The 14,150-nt window shown below is 38.6% G+C and overlaps 1 protein-coding gene across 3 annotated transcripts; it reads right to left on the bottom strand.

Annotated features, from left to right (window-relative positions):
• Positions 1 to 1,564: 1,564 nt before the first annotated feature.
• Positions 1,565 to 12,656, bottom strand: LOC136238847 (heat shock cognate 71 kDa protein-like). 3 transcript variants are annotated; one of them, XM_066029472.1, is made up of 3 exons: positions 12,085 to 12,656; positions 6,966 to 8,144; positions 1,565 to 3,607 (listed from the first exon to the last, which is right to left on the bottom strand). In XM_066029472.1, exons 1-3 carry the CDS (start codon positions 12,545 to 12,547, stop codon positions 1,821 to 1,823), a joined length of 3,429 nt encoding a protein of 1,142 aa, XP_065885544.1. In that variant the 5' UTR covers positions 12,548 to 12,656; the 3' UTR covers positions 1,565 to 1,820. The 3 variants fall into 3 exon arrangements, with proteins under 3 accessions (XP_065885544.1, XP_065885546.1, XP_065885545.1); XM_066029474.1 differs by lacking the exon at positions 12,085 to 12,656 and adding an exon at positions 10,072 to 10,089; XM_066029473.1 differs by lacking the exon at positions 12,085 to 12,656 and adding an exon at positions 9,499 to 9,674.
• Positions 12,657 to 14,150: the final 1,494 nt, after the last annotated feature.

The following is a 14,150-nucleotide window of genomic DNA, read 5'->3' as shown; positions in this document are numbered from 1 at the left end:
GGCAGTGAATATTTGCTTTCTTTCAGGCGCACGTATTGCACATTTTAATTAAATTTTCAAATATCGTCCCTATTATGCTGGCATTATGCTTGATGCTTTAAATTATGCCAGCATAATCGGCCGGTGCCTAATTGTTTAGATGTTTAAACCTTTTTAAAGACCACTGAAAGCTTGTATCCAACTATACAGCCAATTTTCATGCACTATTACTTGCTACTGAGTCTCAAGCATTCCACATGTTTTGTGATAACTTGTGAAGCATACATGATATAAAAGAGTTCTGTTCTGTACAAGTTTTTAGGGCATTCAATACCCTATTCATGTACCAAATTTCATAACAATTGCTCATTCAATTTAATGAAAATGTGTATTTTAAAGGCTTTATGAAAACATGAATAATGTGACAAGCAGAAGATAAATGGCAAATAGCTCATGGTATCAAAAAAAGTGATCTATAAAATTCTATCACCACACAACAAATGAGCTGAATTTAGAAGCATATAGACTAATTGAGTAAGGTGTGTGTCCAAAATGCCTTTAAAATCCACAAATTCCATTAATGTTTCATTTTACTAATACAGTTACAATATCTCAATAAATTACAACCGATCACATGGATAGAATTTACATTTACATAATAAAGACCTCGGATTTCAAATTTTAGCTCTTTTAAGTGAAGTTATGAAGTTATGAAGTCAGCTAGGGATGTTTATAATGTCCCACACTATAACACAGAACTGCTAAATGTATAATTTTCAATAGGAAACAATGTCATTGTTACATAACTCTCTCATCATTGTTCTGTTAACTAAAGCATGGTAATTTTTTAAATCTACGACAGACACAAGCAATATAGCTACATTATTCTATCTATTTTGTGCTAGCATTACGCTTGATACTTCAGTGCACTTATTTTTATATGCGGGTGTTTATATAATTATTACAGTAAAAGTATGTAAAATAAAAAGTGCATAATTATGTAATATAATGCGTGCATTAGCATTTTTGAAGTTCAGCACAGCGGGTCAGTGAAATTTTGTATCAATATGTTTCAAATTTTAAGTGTGCAATATTTTCATTAAGTATGATAAAAAGCATGAGCAGTGCTAGCTCTACATACGTGACCAGATTTGCAAAAAAAAAAAAAAAAAAAAAAACTCCAGATCCTTTTTGCAAATTGAGTCTCATATGGAAATACATTCCACTGTGAGAAAGCTATTAAAACACTGCATGTTTGTATAATGCAGGGAATTAGAATCTTCAGAATTAGAATCTTCACATCAAAACTCTGGCTGTGCATGGGATCTGTTGCAATATGCAAAAATCCCGTATCTATATACATACCATGCCACGATTAGAGATGACTTACAGCTGGGATACAGAACCTGTTTTCAACCTAAACGTGCACATTGACAAGGTTTTATCATAGTAAGTGCCTTTAATAGATCAATTTTGTATTATATATACCAAAAGTAAAACAACAAAGCCCCACTTCAACCATTTGAATTGTTCCTTGGCATAATGCTGCATGGGAAGTACTGCATATGTAACTGTGAGAACAACAAGGGAATGTAGATTTTTCTCCAGAATGAAATGCACTTTTAATATGTAGAAGTCAAAGTTACATATGTATGTATACAAGTACAATACTAAAGTACGTATATATGTAGCATCAGTCTTGTACAATATAGTTGTAATAACTAGTCTTATTGTTACATTGATAAAAGGAACACAATGCATTATGTATTGGGACTAATTGGTACATGCATGTATGGAAAAATAAAACAAACTCACTCCATACTCATTGTTGTTTACTTTCATTAGATACTAAATGAGCACACACTCTGAACTTCCTTTTGCTTAGCCTCGTATTCTTCTTTACTTGCTGTTTGGTTCCTCTCAAGCCAGTCAACGACCTCATTGCATTTGTTAACAGCTCTTTCCATGGCATTCTTTGCACTGTGGACATAATTCTCACAAGAAAATTTTGCTGAAGCAGAATCCCGCTGCTTATCATCTTCAGCTTTATACCGTTTTGCATCTTCAATCATCTTTTGTATCTCTTCTGCTGATAAATGACCTTTGTCATTACTGATAACAATTTTGTTGGCTTTGGTACAGTCATGAACATCACTAGCTGATACTGTGAGGGTACCATTTTTATCAATATCAAATGTGACATCAATTTCAGCATTGGGAGTAACTCCACCAACTTCAAAGCTGCCAAGGAAATGGTTGTCTTTGGCTATCATGCGTTCTCCTTCAAATATCTTGATAACAACAGCACCTTTTTCACTTGAAGTAGTACACTTTCTAAAAAGGAGCGACTCACCAGAAAAGCACTTGACTATCTTTACTGGAAATGCTGTATTGCGTTTAACGACTGCAGCCATTACACCTCCAGTAGTCTCAATACCAAATGTTAAAACAGCTACATCATGCAGATTGAGATCTATTTCTCCATTGACAACAGCTGCCAAAATGGCTGCTCCATGTGCCACAGCTTCATCTGGGTTGATAGATTTTTTGAAAGAACTTTTGATGAAAACCTTTTTAAGCAGTTCTCGAATTTTGGGGATACGAGTTGAACCTCCTACCAAAACAACATTATCAATCTCCTCCCTCGCAAGGTTTGCATCAAGAAGACACTTACTGATGGGTTCTAATGTGCTCCTGAATAGATCCATGTTGAGTTCTTCAAAACGAGCCCTGGTGATCGTGGTGCAGAAGTCAATACCCTCAAAGAGAGAATCAATCCAAATGTGGGTTTGCTTTCGAAATGTCAGAGCAATTTTGGCTTCCACACAAGCCACTCTCAACCGACTCAGGGACCTCCAATTCTGAGAAATATCCTTCTTGTGCTTTTGCATGAATTCTTGCATAAGATGTTTGACCATTCGATTGTCAAAGTCTCTTCCACCAAGATGTGTATCTCCATTGGTTGCTTTCACTTCAATGCAACCATCTTCAATAGCTAAAATAGATACATCAAGGGTGCCACCACCTAGATCAAAAATTAGAATATGTCGCTCTGGACCCTCCTTCTTGTCTAGACCATAAGCAATGGCAGCAGCAGTGGGTGCACTGACAACACGGAGGACATTGAGACCAGCAATTTTGGCAGCTTTTTTGGTGGCCTTACGCTGAGAACTGTTGAAATAAGCAGGAACAGTGACAACCACATTGGTAACAGTTTTCCCCAAATATGCCTCTGTGTTCTCCTTCATCTTATGGAGCACCATAGAGGAGATTTCTTCAGCAAAGAAACTTTTAATGACACCTTGGTGCTTTACTTGAACTTTGGGCTTCCCATTGTCATTTACTATCTGAAAAGGCCAATTATGCTCTCTGTTTTTCTCAATAATAGCATCACCCCACTTTTGGCCAATAAATCGTTTTGCATCAAATACTGTGTTGGTTGAGTTCATAGCAAGTTGGTTCTTGGCAGAATCTCCGACAAGTATTTCTGTATCGGTGAATGCAACATAGCTAGGAGTAGTCCTGTTCCCCTGATCATTCAGAATAATTTCCACTTCACCATTTTGATAAACACCAGCACAAGAGTAGCTTGTGCCAAGGTCAATACCAACAACTGGAGCAGTCATTCCTATAACAATAAAAGTATTAACTAGCTTTCTCCATTAAATCATCACAGTTATATAGGTGTCAAAATTGATATCCGAAAATTAGGAAGGAATTAGGGACCAAAGTAGTGAAAAAAAGGGAATAACCCTACAAATATATACTAGTGGACATTTAATTCTCATGATTATATAGACTGAAGCTTAGGGATTAAATGTCTACTAGTACATCTGCAGGTGGCTATAGGCAGCTTTCTTGCTTCACTACTTTTAGCTATTCTCTTGTTTCATCACTTTGATTCCTAATCCAACTTAACTTCCTAATTTTCCTTCTACTTGTTTGTTTACTTCTTTATAATGTAAGATACGACTACAGAACCCATGCATACCGACTGCATCAAAAGAAACAATTGCATCAGACATGTCATAAAACTAATCTTGTATGTGAACATAAAGCCACAACATCAATTACTGAAAGGTGAAGTGGCCACTATGCTTCTTCTTCTTTAGCTATGTTCTGCACGTTACACGGCATTACACATAAAGAGCAGTATGAGAAGTGTCTCTGCAATCAATCCAGTCACTACAGAAAATACACACAATGAGTGTGATAGCCAGCCACAGGGAAGCCATATTGTGCAACCATGAATCGACATCTTTGTGTTGCCAACAAAAAGAACTGGGGCACAAAGGAGGACAAAGGTAAGTCACGTGTATTGTATGTACTACAGTATACCAAACAGCACTTGTCAATGTCTAGCAGTGAAAAAATCACACCCATAGCCTTAGCTGTTGTTGAGTTACAGTTGTCTGAAGGCATTAGGCAGACAGACATGCACACACTTATGCAAACATGTGCAGGCATGCACACTGGCAGGCAGGCATTCAAAACAGCTTGGCAGTATTAGATAAACATTAGGGCTGAAACAATCATGGCTTTTTAGTATTCGAGTACTCTCTAGAGTTAATGATTGAGTACTCACTATACTTGTAGACATATTTACAGCTTTTCCAAGTAACAACAATTATACATACACTGTATTACAGCACTGATGTTAGTATTCCTGACAAGAAATTATGCCAATCAAATTCTATAGCTTTCATTGTGTCACTCTCTGATGGAAAATGCATTATATGAGCTGGGTCATGTAATCTTAATGAGTACTCGAGTACCAATTGTACTATCAGAATACCAAAATCCTTAAAGAGTACTTGAGTATTTGCAGCATTTGGTTCAGTCCTAATAGTATAACTTAGCCCAAAAATGTCTTCAGACCTAGAGCGACCCCAAACCCTTCCAACAAGTTTCTATGGAATTTTAAAAGTTTCCAGTTAACTGAATGTTCTACTAACCGACTAACTGTTACATTCAGCCCAGAGGAGGTGCGAGACACACTCACATGAGTGCATAGGATTTGTACAGAGCAATCTTTAGGAGGGTTTCATTGAAAACTTGGTGCCAATTGAAATACATAGAAAGAAGAAATGTGAGTGAAAACAAACTCAAAGTTTTGGGCCTTATAAAGTACAAAAAGAAGTGAAATCAACACAAGAACAGACAAGCTGTGAAAAAAATGGTGCGGCCTTAAAAAGCCTGGGTGAAAAAAGTTGTGAAATCAAAGGTGGCGGCCAAGACATGGCTGCAATGATGTTAATTCTAAAAAATTTAATAATGGCTGTGTGCATTGTTAAAATTTATTAGTATTAACATCATTGCAGCCATTTCTTGGCCGCCAACTTTGGTTTCACAACTTTGTTCACCCAGGCTTTTTAAGGCCACACTATTTTTTCACAGTTTGGCTGTTTTTGCATGGATATTAATATACACGGTGATTGGAGACATCATCATGTGATGAAGAGCTCACCATACGAAATGGAGGGCAAACGGCAGCAATGGAATAGAAAGAGATAGCACTACTGGAAATTTCTTTCAAAGTCTCTATAATCCCATTAAGCATCAGTTTAGAAGTCAAAATTTGGAATTAACAAGAATTATTTTTGATAGCGCTTAAAGTGTGTCGTACCTCCTCTGCCTTCAGCCAAGCATAACTCAACAATGCATACTGCTACGGGCTTGATTTTTCATTTCAAGATGTGCTTTTACACCAACTGCAGTACGTACAATACATGCATCATGGACTTGCCTTTGTCCTAATTTGTGTCCCAGTTCTTTTAGTTGACAATGAAAGGTATCAATTCATGGTAGTGCGATACGGCTTCCTTGTGGCTGTGGTGGTAGCAATTATGCTTATTGCCTGTATTCTCTATAGTGATTGCAAAGACACTTCACGTACTGTTCTTCATTTGTATTGCTGTGTAACAGGCTGAAGACAAAGCATAATGTCCACTGCACTTTTCAGTAATTGATTGTTGGGGTACACACTCAGACACACAATTATTTTATGGCATTCCTTTAAGTTGGATTAGGGATCAAAGTACTGAATAGCAAAATAAAGTAGCAAAACAAGAGAGGTCACTTATATCTGCAGATATAATAAACATTTAATAATGAAGTATAGGGATTAAATGTCCATTAGTATATCTGCAGGAATAGGCGACTTCACTTGTTTTGTTACTTTTGCTAATCCCTTGTTTCACTACTTTTTTATTCTTTGGTTCCTAATCCAACTTATTTTTCTCTCTACTTGTATTTTAAACGCTATAGCTTCATGCCTTGAGGTTATAACTAAGTAGAGATTGTTGCAATACCATTACTGACTTGCTGTTGAATGCTGATTAATATGTACCATAGCTTGATGTTTTATAGTCAATAGATTGGATATGATTAAGGACAGCTGCAGTGTTTGAATGCTACTACAATTAAACTGACTATTTGGTTAGGTTATATATTTCCTCCTGCTGCTGCTGCTGCTGCTGCTGCTGCTGCTGCTGCTGCTGCTGCTGCTGCTGCTGCTGCTGCTGCTGCTGCTGCTGCTGCTGCTGCTGCTGCTGCTGCTGCTGCTGCTGCTGCTGCTGCTGCTGCTGCTGCTGCTGCTGCTGCTGCTGCTGCTGCTGCTGCTGCTGCTGCTGCTGCTGCTGCTGCTGCTGCTGCTGCTGCTGCTGCTGCTGCTGCTGCTGCTGCTGCTGCTGCTGCTGCTGCTGCTGCTGCTGCTGCTGCTGCTGCTGCTGCTGCTGCTGCTGCTGCTGCTGCTGCTGCTGCTGCTGCTGCTGCTGCTGCTGCTGCTGCTGCTGCTGCTGCTGCTGCTGCTGCTGCTGCTGCTGCTGCTGCTGCTGCTGCTGCTGCTGCTGCTGCTGCTGCTGCTGCTGCTGCTGCTGCTGCTGCTGCTGCTGCTGCTGCTGCTGCTGCTGCTGCTGCTGCTGCAAGACTTAAAGAATTATACATATTCATCACTATAATAGTGCATCGTATATACAAGTGCATACTTGACTGTAGTTTAAGATCCATTTCTCCTCTGATAATGGCAGCATAAATTGCTGCTCCATGTGCAATAGCTTCATCTCGGTGAATTGACTGCTTACCATTAATAAGATCTTGGTTGTCAAATAGCTCATTCAGCAATTTCTGAACTTTAGGAATCCTTGTAGAGCCACCAACAAGTACTACATCATGGATATCATCTTTTTCCAGCTCAGCATCCTGAAGACATTTCCTGACAGGCTCTAACATGTTTCTAAACAGCTCCTTGTTGATGTTTTCAAAGCAAGGCCTGGTGATTTCAGCTAAGAAGTCAATACCTTCAAACAGAGAATCAATCCAAATGGAGGTATGGGTCTGAAAACTAAGTGTGTGCTTGGCTTTTATACAAGCTGCTCTTAATCGACACAGGGACCTTTTGTTTTCTGAAATATCTTTCTGGTGCTTTTTCTCAAATTCTTGTACAAAATAGCTAACTAAATGATTGTCAAAGTTTCTTCCACCAAGGTGAGGATCACCACCATTTGCCTTTACTTCAATAACACCATCTTTAATGGTTAGAACTGACACATCAAGGGTGCCACCACCAAGATCAAAAATAAACACATTACGTTCTGGTCCTTTGTTCAAATCTAGACCATAAGCAATGGCAGCAGCAGTCGGTGCATTAACAACATGTAACACATTTAGACCTGCAATGATACCAGCATCTACTGTGGCATGACGTTGAGGTACAGTGAAATAAGAAGGCACAGTGATTACTGCATCTGTAACAGTTTCCCCCAAATAATCCTCTGCAGTTTCCTTCAACTTAGCAAGGACCATTGAAGAGATTTCTTCAGCACAAAAACTTATGATCTCACCTCGGTATCGCACTTGAACTTTCGGCTTTCCCATTTCATTTACTACTTCAAAGGGCCATTGCTTGTCATTACACAGTATTTCTGTCTCCTCCCACTGCAGCCCAATAAATCTCTTTGCATCATAAACTGTATAAGCTGGGTTCATAGCCATCTGTTTCAAAGCTGTGTCCCCAATGAGCCTCTCTGTGTCAGTGAATGCAACATAACTTGGAGTGAGTGTCTTCCCCAAATCATTTGGAATCATCTCTGTTACACCATTTCTGTAAATGCCAATACAGCAGTAGCTAGTACCAAGGTCAATCCCAACAGCAGCAGTATGTGGTTCTATGCACAAAACAAATTATATCAAGTACTGTATAGTAAATTGTAGGCAGAGTTGGGATTATTACTCTAAAATGTCACTTGTTACATATTACTCGTTACTTCTATACCATGTAGCGTGCAACAGTTACACACTACTCACAGAAAAAAGTAACGAGTTACATATTACTCATTACATTTATTCATTACTAGCTACAAAGTAAGTCCATCTTCTATATACAAGCTATCAGCCTACAACTACAAGTGACACAAGCAAGACACAGGTTTCTCTAGAGTAACTCAGCCACAAAACATACGTTTTTGGGCTCAAAGACACTCCCCATACACTATCACTCATTGTTCATGCCTGCAACTCTGTCTCCAATGCTGTCTGGACCAAAAATGCAACCAATCACTAGGCTGACTGCAAAGTAACATGTTACATTCGTTGTGATTTCCAGATGTAATATCTATCATATATTACTCGCTACTTCATCATGTAATGCATTATATTACTTGTTATACTCCAGAAGTAGTATAATTACGTAATGTCTTACATTTGTAACACGTTACCCCCAACTCTAGTCACAGGCCAATGAGATCAAAAGTTTGCAAAACAGCACTAGTGTAACTAACAACATATACATATTGTTAATGAAGTAGTGTGTCGTGCTCTTCAAGAACCTAGTGTGCTTATGTATTCCTATGCTACAATTGAAGCAGATGGAATTCTGTCAATTCTCAACAATAGCAGTTCTGAATGAGTTGTTTACTGGCTATTGACGCAGTAATGATATTGTTTAACCAATACAATCACTAGTTCTGAGCTAAAACACAAGTGATTACATGTCCATGCCATAATGTTTGATCACGTGAAAGCAAGTTACTTTTAATTGTGGGAATTCATTTTCAAAGAACAGCAGGTCTTGGGAATTTATTTTCAAAGCCGGAGCCTCTTCAACACATCTGATGGTAGCTATAGACTAACTGAAGATAAACAATGAACTGAAGTTAATGGTGTATATGGTATAAAAATAACAAAACATTAGTAAACTAAAAACCCTATAAGAAATACTAAATTGACAAATTAAAGAATGCTTTAGCTTCTAGAACTGATCTAACACACAGAACTGTATGATACTAGCTATGGACATTCTAATAATAAGAAACAGGGATCACTGAAAACCCCACAAAACAAGAAGGGATCACCGGTGAACAAGGTTTGTGGTTACATCAAGTAAATCCATAAATCCCTATTTTGACTTATTTTTCATGATACTAGGAAATAAGTATTTTTTAAACGTAACCTGCATGAGCCTCAGGTTTATAACTCATAAAAATTATGCATATTACTACCATTTATTGCAAACTGACTCACCTGAAACCAAAGTCAAACCAGCTGTGAAGCAATCTGTCATTCAGCACTGAAATGTGTACTAAGCCTAAGCGCATCAAAATAATACTGTTTTTGGTGTTTGTTAAATATATTCATAGCCTTGTAAACATTTTAAAGACTTCACTGACAAATTAACTAGCTGTAAAACCCAGGATGGCAAAAATCGATAGTGAGACACTCACTAAGAGCTGCTGCTAAAAAAAAAAGCAACTAACAAGAGAATGTGATCTTCGCACCACTTACTGGTTAGCCTGTTTGTGCCCCTCCCCTTGCCAGCCTGGATCCACCCCTGATTAACTTGTTAGACACCACAGACTTCAATATTAATGACTAGAAGTACACAAAAGATGCTACATAGACACTGATATGAGACATGCTATTCTTGATCATCATATGTATGTAAGTCAAGCATATGGTGATCATGGTGCCAGTAGCATAAAATTAACGATTTGTATTCATTGCCACACACATGAAGAAGAATACAGTAAACTGCCACAGCTGAGGACAGGTACATGAAGTAGCATACTTCACAGCATAGTGAACATAGCTACTTACACAATTCTCAGAATACTTCATTGTAAAGGGAAGAGGCTACTATATCAAGCTCTCATTGGATATCAATGCCTCACAGACTCATCTGCCTAAGTCAGTGTCACAGATCCAGTGTGGGGAACATTTAAAAAAAAAAAATTTTTTAACTTCAAGTGTGATGTATTTAAATAGCACATAAAATACTACTCTATCAGTGCCTAGCTGATGGACCAGAGTGGTTGAAGGAGACCGCTTGGGAAACCCTGCAGGTGTTTACCCCAGGAATCACTAACAGTAACCCTACACCTGTTACAAACACCCCTATTCTGGGGATGAGTTCAGGTGACAAACCTCCTAAAATCTTCACCTCCTTGGGGTAGGTGGGGCATAACATTGATAGGTGCATAATCACTACACTTGTAGTTTAGTGATAGCTAGTCACATGCCACTGTACAAATGATAATGTGGAAATAATTGTTCTTTCATTGATTTTTATTATTCACAAAATGAATATTAATTCAATTATTTGGATAATTGTTTAAGCCTGAGAGCCTGAATGAATATCAATCTAGTTAGCCTCAGCATAAAATTAAATAAACACCTAGTGTGACATCATGGACTTCTTCCTGTCTGGAATTCTATGCCTAAGTTTTTATTAAACAGGAAGTCAGGATATGACAACATCTATGGGTGCAATTCCTGTGAATAACTTAGTAAAGGGAAATACGATGCAGGAAAGACTTGTACATGTAACAACTTCAAGGGCCATGGATTGATAGCAGACAATATAGGTGACAACAGCCTCAGAATTGATAAATTCTAAAACTTTACCATAGGGGAAGGGTGAGGCATGGAAGTGTACTCCGCACACTGTAATAATCGTATGCAATCCACCTTGGTCATTGCATCCGAAATATCTTGCTATGATCAGGAGCTCGACCAGGAGTACCCTTATTATTTGGTATCCTGTTCATTCATTATGTTACAGTTATTATATGTATATGTGAATTATGCAGACAACCTTGCATGGTGAGGAATGCTACACACAGCGTAGCTATCAGCAACTTATTCTTCAACAATAACAGGAGTATAGTATTGTGAGAGTAGCCTAGCCTACTACAAGCCAACAACTAATATGTATTACCAAGAGTTCATAATATATATATACTGAGGAGAGCATCCTACTCTCATATACCCCTGTAGAAGGGCACATCGTGAAGTTATGATGTAACGACAAGATGTTGTGGTTTGTGACGTACGAGCAGCCATAAAAAGTACAAGAACTGTTAGGATAGTTCAACACACGCGACGCTCAGGATAGCTGTATTTGCAAATTGACTCGCAAGAAATGCCTACAAAATGGTCTGAACACATGATGGAACAATTGTAACTCGGTGAGAAATGCTTAGAGCTGGAGTTAATTTGGTTGCTAGTGATGTTGTTAGGCACACGTTCGTTCAATTAATTATATAAAGAAAAACGGGCGAACTCAGAAGTGCTACATCATAACTTCACAATGCGCCCTTCTAAAGGGGTATTTGAGAGTAGGATACTCTTCTCAGCACAGTCACCAGTATTAAAGTCAGTTTGTGAAGAGTTGGTTGAACCTCCCTCAACTAAATGCACTCCTGGAACTATTTTGAAGTGCTGAATTTCCCCCTTTTTACCTCATCATGAAGCAGTCAGCTAAACTGTCATGCATTCTGGCTTTTTGAGCAGTCAGTTGACCCATCAGTATATATATTATGAACTCTTGGTATTACTAAGACTATAGGTTCCTGCATATAGATTGCTATTTGCATGTATAAACATCATGAAGTCCATAGGTAGGGTTTGTGTCAGTAACTGGGTCCACTGGAGATATAAAATCTGAGTATTGTAGCTACATGCAAAATTTTAGCTATTCAGTAGTAAATCAGTTTCCATTGGCAAAATAGCTGCTAAGTTATTCCACTTGAACCAAAGTCCTTACTTTTAGCTCACAAATATGCAACTTTCTTGTTACTTAGCTACACAGTACACACACCATGATCTTACTTGCCAATGGCAATGCACATGTATTTTGAGCTACTGCTTTTGTTGGTCTTTCGGCTAATTTTCTTACAACTGTCTCTATCTGCTGTACTTGTACTGGTGTCGAGACTGATGTGGTGGGTGATGGCATAGGACTATCTGTCTCGGTGACTCCCAGAAGTTGATGTTCTATTGATATAGCCACTTTGACACACACAGAATCTTCTACTCCCTTCATTATGTGCAACAGTTTCACGAATTTGTCGTCATACCCTGCAGACAAGGCTGGTGAAATGTAGTTATCCAACAAATATTCAACCCTCTCTGTTTGTATATTGCTGTGGTGCTGAATTTTCATCTTTTGATCAATTGTGATGACATTTTCTGACACCAGGTCGCCCAGTACATCGTCTACAGGTATTGCGCGAGTCAGTTTTGCGTATGACTTACGCAACGCTTCTTTCATAGTAATCCCTGCTGAAGGCATAGTCGGCTTTCTGACTCCCACTTCGACCTGCTCTATCCACTAACTGAACTGTACAGGAACTGGCGAGGAAATCAAAAGAATGGAAATTGCTTGCGGAGAGACGTACACGTGACCATGCATGCAAGCCAGCCATGACAATAAATAAATTACCGCCAGAGCAGCGGGGGCGTATTTAGGGTTTCCTGGAGTTCTGGAAACCCCCTCTGAAATCTTAACTTGTAGTATGCTAGCAGCAGGAACACCAGACCATCTTAGTTTGGCAATTTAGATCTAGACTGAGCAGGGAAGTATAGCTACCTTGATAGCATGCTTGATAGCTACAGAGCTACGTATGCTGTAGCTAGCTACGTATACAGTGTATTAGAAAACTTAGATCGAGATACTTTTGCTTGCTTGCTTGCTTTTAATGCAGGCCTTGCCTACATTAAAGGTCTGTGGGCAACTAGTGCCCACAGCCAGAAAATGTAATACTCTAATAGAGCAGTCAAAACTATTCTAATAACTAGACGTCTATAGCTATAACATTCACAACAGAAATTACAGAATACAATCTTAAAATGGGGATTAAAAAGAATGGTGTAAGACTACAGTAGGTTAACTCGAATATTTTAGTAGAGCTATAGTTATATCTTGAGTTTTTCATTTCAATTAGCTATAGGAGAATTTGAATTGTGTGTTTGGATCACTATGCCAGCAATATCTGAGTAGCCATTGAGGGCTTACAAGGGAACCAAGTATATAGTCCATGAAATCATGGATCTTATTATTTGAGACATTTTGATGTTCAAAATCTGTCAGTGGCTGGAGTTGTGCCCCCATGGCAGACCCCACTGCACTTAAACTCATTTGGAAACTACCTTGGTAAAATGTCCTGAGCAGTAACACCTGACATCGACAAGATGGAGGAATCTATTTTAGTTATCTTTTACCTTGATAGCAACCTTATAGTGTGTCTATTCTGGATGGTACTATTGAAGTGAAAGCAACCACTAGTGTCTTTAAAAAATTGTAACTATATCATACACTGTTAAAAGTGGGGAGTAACTGGAACTGTGGGGAGTAAAACATTTTACTCTAAGGAGTTTGGGTTACTAGGAGAGTAGCAGTAACTCATAGAAAACTCCAAGTAAATTATGTTTAGGAACTAACTTGAAGGCCTAGGGTTCCCATGCATTTATATAGAACTTGATCTGCATTGATAGTACATATTTGGTGTATAACGACCCAACGCTGCATGTTATTTGATTGTAGAGTCTATGGACAGCATGGAAGGGACTCCTCCGGTGTTCTCTATATTAATTTTATTTGGGGAGTCGATGTGGCTACAACTACTTACAAGCAGTTGCATCACTGCTTGTTGCTTGGAGAGACCAGTCATAATTATGTGGTGTGACAGATTAGATGCTCCACCAGTTATTATTTTCAGCTACAACCTTCAAGTTAGTGAGGCCTCATCATGGCAGCCCAGTGGAGCACTTGACCTCGCAATTTCTAAGGGTCCAGTGCTACCATCTCATTGATTGCCTTGTGATTAGTTTCATTTGTCCAGCACTCTACTATATCTGAGCCATGGAAAATTTAAATATAAAGAGGGACCTTAGGG

Source organism: Dysidea avara, chromosome 11 (assembly GCF_963678975.1).
Source record: "Dysidea avara chromosome 11, odDysAvar1.4, whole genome shotgun sequence".
Taxonomy (NCBI): Eukaryota; Metazoa; Porifera; class Demospongiae; order Dictyoceratida; family Dysideidae; genus Dysidea; species Dysidea avara.
This window is presented reverse-complemented; position numbering and strand designations above follow the sequence as displayed.

What these genes read in the sequence shown, in the direction of transcription:
- LOC136238847 (XM_066029472.1), bottom strand. Translation starts at nt 12,547, where the DNA reads ATGCCTTCAGCAGGGATTACTATGAAAGAAGCGTTGCGTAAGTCATAC. An exon ending in ATGTGCATTGCCATTGGCAA is followed by an intron (nt 8,145 to 12,084) that starts GTAAGATCATGG and finishes TTTTGTGCATAG; the next exon opens with AACCACATACTGCTGCTGTT. An exon ending in GGATCTTAAACTACAGTCAA is followed by an intron (nt 3,608 to 6,965) that starts GTATGCACTTGT and finishes TTATTGTTATAG; the next exon opens with GAATGACTGCTCCAGTTGTT.